This window comes from Pundamilia nyererei, unplaced genomic scaffold, assembly GCF_000239375.1.
Source record: "Pundamilia nyererei isolate P.nyererei 1_Seehausen unplaced genomic scaffold, PunNye1.0 scaffold00002, whole genome shotgun sequence".
NCBI lineage: Eukaryota > Metazoa > Chordata > Actinopteri > Cichliformes > Cichlidae > Pundamilia > Pundamilia nyererei.
In genome coordinates this window covers 6,551,432-6,557,903 of record NW_005187403.1, presented here as the reverse complement: position 1 = coordinate 6,557,903, position 6,472 = coordinate 6,551,432, and the positions used below count along the sequence as shown (strand labels likewise).

General features: G+C 39.4%; 1 protein-coding gene across 1 annotated transcript in view; it reads left to right on the top strand.

Moving 5' to 3' along the window:
• Positions 1 to 6,472, top strand: part of itga1 (integrin, alpha 1) — a 58,927-nt gene that overhangs the window by 35,849 nt on the left and 16,606 nt on the right. Inside the window, exons 4-7 of the mRNA XM_005720305.1 lie at positions 1,661 to 1,749; positions 3,519 to 3,630; positions 5,332 to 5,459; positions 6,195 to 6,343. Coding sequence (XP_005720362.1) covers positions 1,661 to 1,749; positions 3,519 to 3,630; positions 5,332 to 5,459; positions 6,195 to 6,343 — 478 coding nt within the window. The remainder of the gene's footprint in view (positions 1 to 1,660; positions 1,750 to 3,518; positions 3,631 to 5,331; positions 5,460 to 6,194; positions 6,344 to 6,472) is intronic.

Sequence of the window (6,472 nt, the reverse complement as noted above, 5' to 3'; positions counted from 1 at the left end):
ATCTATCTATCTATCTATCTATCTATCTATCTATCTATCTATCTATCTATCTATCTATCTATCTATCTATATATTTTATATATATGCACGCAGAAGACATTTGAAATGATACAAGCAGTCACCCATCTGAGAACGCATAATACAAGTGTCCGGATCTGTTGTTGAGGAATTGCTCTCCCTTCCTGCAGCTGTGCAGTGGTCAGTGGCTGTGGCTGTCTCTGATGAACACGTTGACTCAGCATGTGCCAGGTTTGTTCAATAGGAGACATATCAGGACTAAATGCTGGCTAAGGAAGTGTCCGGATGTGCTTCTTATCCAGAAAGGCCTGCGCTGCTCTAGCAGTGTGGGGGTGGGCATTGTCGCCCTGAAACAGCCGCAGGGTGGAGTACTGCTGCATGAGTGCCACAAATACAGGTTGGAGCACCTCATCTTGGTACGTCTGTCACCAGGATTTCCACTGAAAACAATCTGATCAGAAGTGGGCATGCAGGGCTGCGGCAGCAGACACACTTCAATCGGTCGCGGCAGCCACTGCACTGATAAAAATGTTGTAGATAAACTGCATGAACCAATTCTGAGGTGTATAAGCGAGTTCACTTGTGTTCAGTAAACAAAATACCAGCCCTGCTTTTGACTAAATCAATCAGCCGTGACTGAAAACTACTAATGTGAAATGTTTGGGTATTCTAGGAAATTGGGAAATGGATTTAAAACAAAGACTGATTATGAAGCTGATTTGCCATAGTAATAATTAGTTTACTGTTTCTCAGTGTTGTGAAAACTCACTGCAGTTTAGATCCACAATCTAGAAAATCACAGGCAGAGCACCAGAGCAGGAGCAGCGCTCTGATAGGTCCAATTTGTTCTGATTGTTATCAAGCATTACTGAGGAAAAAGCTTGTATTTCGGTGTCTGTCACTCGTTCCAGTCCCACGTGGGTATCATGAGCTGCAGGGTCCTGAACTGTGTCATTGGAGTTAAGAAATAAGGATGGGTCACTTTCCAAATCAATTCAGACCCACATCACAGTTTAATGTTGTTTTAAAAAGTTTGTTTATGAAAGACAAGGATTTTTTTCATCCTGAGGTCAGCAGGGAGCCCAATTGTGCTGCCTTTATTAGTATACTTTAGTGAGTGTGGGAAGGAAATAGAGGGAAAAAACCCACCCGGAAAGGACGTATAGGGTAAAAATTTAACGCACTAACTGCTAACAGATCTGTTGCACATACTATCAGAAATTGTTTCACATCAAAATCACTTCTCAGGGAGCAACATTCAAAATTGAAAAGACATGTTTCACAGATTTGCAGAAGGAAAAACTAATTCCTATCCAAAACATTCCCAAGCTGCTAATTTTAGACACATGTTGGGTTGGTTTAATGATTCCCCTAATTCTTTCCCCTTCACAACAAACAGGCTGTTTACCAACAAAATATTTGTGTTGTGCTCCATATTCTTAGTTAATAGCCATAAGCTACACACAGAGGGGCCACATGGTAAAGTAATATAGCAGAGTATATTTAGTCTCATGTCATTCTTTGGGATAGGCAGCACTTTTCTTGTGGGAAAATGAAAACGAGAAATTTACCCAGCTGTGCTGCTCTCTGTTTGTCTCACTCTGTTATCATCTAGTTTTTTCTTCTTCTTCTTTTTTTTTAGAAAACACAACCATTCCCAACTTGCGTGAAGTGAAGGAAAACATGACCATGGGAAGCACACTGGTAACGAATCCCAAAGGAGGATTTCTGGTAAGCAGGAAGTCCTCTACATTTTCTATAGACAAGAAGAAGAAGGACTGATCTTTGCATATTTGCTGCAAGACTACTCAGCAGCGAATTTACAGAACACTCACTAAACCTTTGGCCTCCATGGAAAAGTCAGGCTCCGTGTCCTGGGAACATAACAGGATGCTGTGAATCAATTGTGGTAATGTTGAAGTGTTTAAACATGTAGGGTTGTGCTTAAGAACTGTAGTAAAACTTTATTTAAACCTGAGGATCACCAATGTGTCAAAACTACAGCGCCAGTAAATGCATGTTTTTGCAACTTCTTGAATGGTTCGTGTATGAAAATCTAATGTAGAAATGTGAGGTGGAGCTGCAGTTTAAACCCTTAATGTGATTTACACAACATGTCAACACCATGTCTGTATTTATAAGGTGGAACACCCAAAACATTTGGTATAAATCAGGCTACCAGAGGAAACATATGACATGATAATGAGCAAATAATGAGTTTAGTAACACATTTCAACACAATCTAATCACCAGCTGGACTGCATGTGTGTTTAGTCATTTACTGAACATTTACAATACTAATTTATAGCCGTGTCACTCATTATGCCTGCCTGTTGAGCCATCACAGTGGTCCACTGATTTTCCTGAACTATTACATGCATTGTTATGGAATTTTCTGCAAACCTGAATGGTCCCCAAAGGATGAATCCTAATAAGTATACTGCTCCAACTAATATGTTTTTTTAGCCTCAGGTTTTCTATCAGTTTTGCTAATTAGCAAATGTTAGCATTTTAGCAATAATGAGATACTTTAATGCTAAGCAGGCCTTTGTTTCTGGGATTACTAGCATTGTCTTTGAATAAGAACTTCAGTACTCACAACTACTTGTATAAAATCTTTATTATCACAGCAACAAGAAAAAAACCCCAGAAGCATTTCAGCACATGGCTTTTCTCAGAGTTTCTAATACACATGTAGTCACAGCTATAATGAGCACAGGTAGCAACGATCAGCAATTCATCAACATACAGAAGTGACGGCCTGCTCCAAGCACATACATAGATCACACACCATTAACGCTATCAGAAACACACTGAAAGACAAAAAATTAACAAACTATATCACATAATACACAACTCAAATCTGTATCTAAATATTAATTGACCACGAAAACATTACATAGAAGCACATAAATCAATAATCTAAACATCTTATAATCAATACATGAAAAATACAGGCCGAATAAGTCTATGCAGCCCCATTTATTAATTCTAAAAAACAAGATAACGAGTGTTCTTCATTTAATCCACCAGGACACGAGTTTGTAAATGATGTAGCCAATAAGGCTTTCTTTGGAGAAGTTGTTGTTCTCTATGAATGAGAAGGAAATGTGTGGATGATGTACGTGGGGTATCATCTGGAAGCAAAAATAATATGTAGTCAGTTACTTAACAGATTTAATTACTTGTAAATTAAAGGTGCCATTCCAGACTGTTTCTATCCACTTTAACCCCTCCCTCTAAGTAAAGGCCTGCTCCCTTTAGCAGTTTTCCTCTGTTCTGTCTCCTTTTCTCCTTTTCTTAAGAGAAACAGTCTGAATCAACCTCTTGTGGGTTTTAATAGTCTCTTGATGTCATCCTCAGTTTGAGTCGTTTTTTCCTTTTTGTTTCTGTCTTCAGTAGCTCTCCTCTCATCCATGACCTCATAATAGTGGAAAACTAACTAGTCACAGCCTTTGAGTCTCTGTTTGTTTGTATGCATGTGTGTCCTGTTTCCACAGGCGTGTGGTCCTCAGTATGGCTACAAGTGCGGCCCGCAGCATTTCATCTCAGGAGTTTGTACGAATGTCAGCTCTTCCTTCCAGATCCTCAACTCTTTTACAAAATATCAAGGTACAGTACAGAAAATCTGCTCAAGACAGGACGCTGTCTGTACAAGTTGTCTGTCTGGGTTGAGAGATAGCAATCTCCTCGTCATACTAGTACCACCCAGGACCCTGACTTTAAACTCACACTCCCTCAGCGAACATAGAGATTAGAGCATTCTTCTTAATGTAAACTTGTCTGTGACGACCCCCCCACCCCACCCCCATCCCACCCCCATCCCTCTCATGTCCAGCCCAGCCCATCTGCTGCATTGTATGCCCAAGTTAGGAGACAGTTTACTGGGCTTGCATGGCGTTTCCCTGGATGGAAACAGCTTTGAAAGAACCCTAGAGTAAACAGCGTACAGTCATTTTCTCTTTCATTCCCTCAGTTTTTCTGAATCACTGTTACTTTACCACAAATAATCATATACACAGACTTATTGTATACTTCTCATACTCATTTAATCCTCTAAATCATGAATGAAGGTAAAAAAAAGTTTTGAATGAAACAAAAAGACTTTAGAAATACAGTTCTTACATTGTTCCTACACAGACGTCTTGCCTCAAGTAATTGTTATAATTAATATAATCATAGTTGTTAGGTTTCTACAGTTTGAAGGTTTAAAATGAATATTTACAACAGATTTCACAACTCGTCAACTCTAGTTCCTCCACAGGTAAATGATAAAACCAGGATGACTTTTTTGTACCTTTTTATTTGTGTTATCTGCTACATACATAATGGCAATTGTAATTGTTGTCAGCATTTACCACCCACCAATGCACAGCAGTAAATTGACTACACAGGTCTGTCACCTTTTGAAGTAAAACTGATTTCTAGTTCACTGAGCTGAAAGACATGCGATGGCGATGGGTCCATTTGTCCCTCCACAGTTCACTCCTCCTATTCAAAATTGCACAATAGTCACCTAATGATTCTTCACCCAAATTTTACTAAAGAGAAAAATCATACTTTTGATTTTATGGACACATTGTCACACACATTTCCACTCTTGGTCTGGATGCATAGGTTTGTTTATGACATAATAATGTCTTATGCTTGGCTATGGTCAGTAAAAAAACTAGGCGTGTATGGTAGGTGCAGCAGACATTTCGAATGGGCAACAATAACAAGGTTGTCCAACACGATCAGTATAACTTCACATTTTGATGAATGAAGTCCGTTTACAACATCCCACTCCACGTTCTTCTCCTGTATTCACTATTCCTATTATGCTAGCAGATTCTCTTCTTGTATAATAATAATGTTTGTAATGTAACCTAGTAAAACAAAAGTAGAAGCCTTAAAAAAACAAAAAAGTCCATATTTTGTAACAGAAATATTCATTTTGTTCTCCCATTGTGCTACCCTCTATAAACCCCTCACCCCAACTTATACGTACACAAACCAACGCACGCACGCACACACACACACACACACACATACACACACACACTGATCTACGTTATTACATTTTGAATTGGAGCTTGTGTTTACCGTGGGCGCAAGTAAACAGGAAACAGACTGAACGTGTTACATAACCTGATGTCTTACTTAGGAGAAAAATCACCAAATCAAATACGCTTGTGTAGACTAGCCAAAAGTAAAAAGAAGCAAAAGAAAAAAGTCCAGTCTCAGCTTTCAGCACCCCTGTTAGTGCTTACAGAGAGAAACTGAAAACTAAACGTACCCTTTAATTAAATGTCATTTTTGGCTCTGTTCCAGAGTGCGGGAAGGAGATGGACCTTGTGATCGTGCTGGATGGATCTAACAGTATCTACCCCTGGTCGAGTATTCAGGAGTTTCTCTATAAGTTCATTGGGAGACTTGAGATCGGACCTAAACAGACACAAGTCAGTTGCACTATTTAAAGAACAAACTAAAAAAGCCAATTTTCTTTGCATATACAGTACTTTTAAAAAGCCTTTACCCACTCCATCCATCATTTCAAAAAATAAAGAAATAAAGAGTGGCTATAGACGTTTGCAGAGTGGTTTATGCGTGCGCTCAGTGCAGGCTGCACAGCCATACATGAATGAATAAATGGAATAGTTATGTAACATCAATCAGATATAGAAAAGGAATGAATGGAGGATTATATTAGTTAGTAATTATGTTTAATGACTTTACTGTGCTCCATTATGTAATTTTTCCACACGTGTAAGATGCCCTTTATAAAGCAAAGTTCATAAACTCAGCACTTTACAGCCTTTAAAGTAAATTCAGCCTCTCGCTCACTAAGTTTGAACCTGAGTGTATTTCTGTCCACTTGAATTGGATCGCTCTGTGAATGGGTTTTTCTTATGGTTACATTGATCTGGCTCACAGCTTGTGGACTTTTCCACAGGGAAGCACTGGAAAGTCTTCCTACTGTGGAGTCTAGTGGTTGGAAGTCAAATCTTCCATGGCTGCTGAAGTCCTCTGCAGTCTGTATAAAGAACATTGTGTCATATCAAGCTCACCAGACCTCAGCCACATCCTCTGCAGACTGTCTGGGGGGAGAAGCTGAGGAGAGAAGAACATAGAGAGAAATTTAATGTAGGAGAAAGTTTACATGTTAAATGTGTGAATGTATGCGTGTTTTCTAGGTGGGCATTGTGTCTTATGGCGAGACCGTGAGTCATCAGGTCAACCTGAGCCAGTTTGACAACATGCCTGCTTTGCGGGGTTTTGTCCAAGTCCTTCCTCAGCACACTGGCACCAAGACGATGACTTTCCTGGGCATTGATACTGCCAGGTACCTAACATTAGCTGTCTTATTTGGGCAAACCCGGCAACGGTTGACCACAATTAATAATTGAGTCTTTCTGGTTTGGCAAGGTTTAATGGATATTTGAATAGGAAACTGTCATTTCAAGTCTGCTTG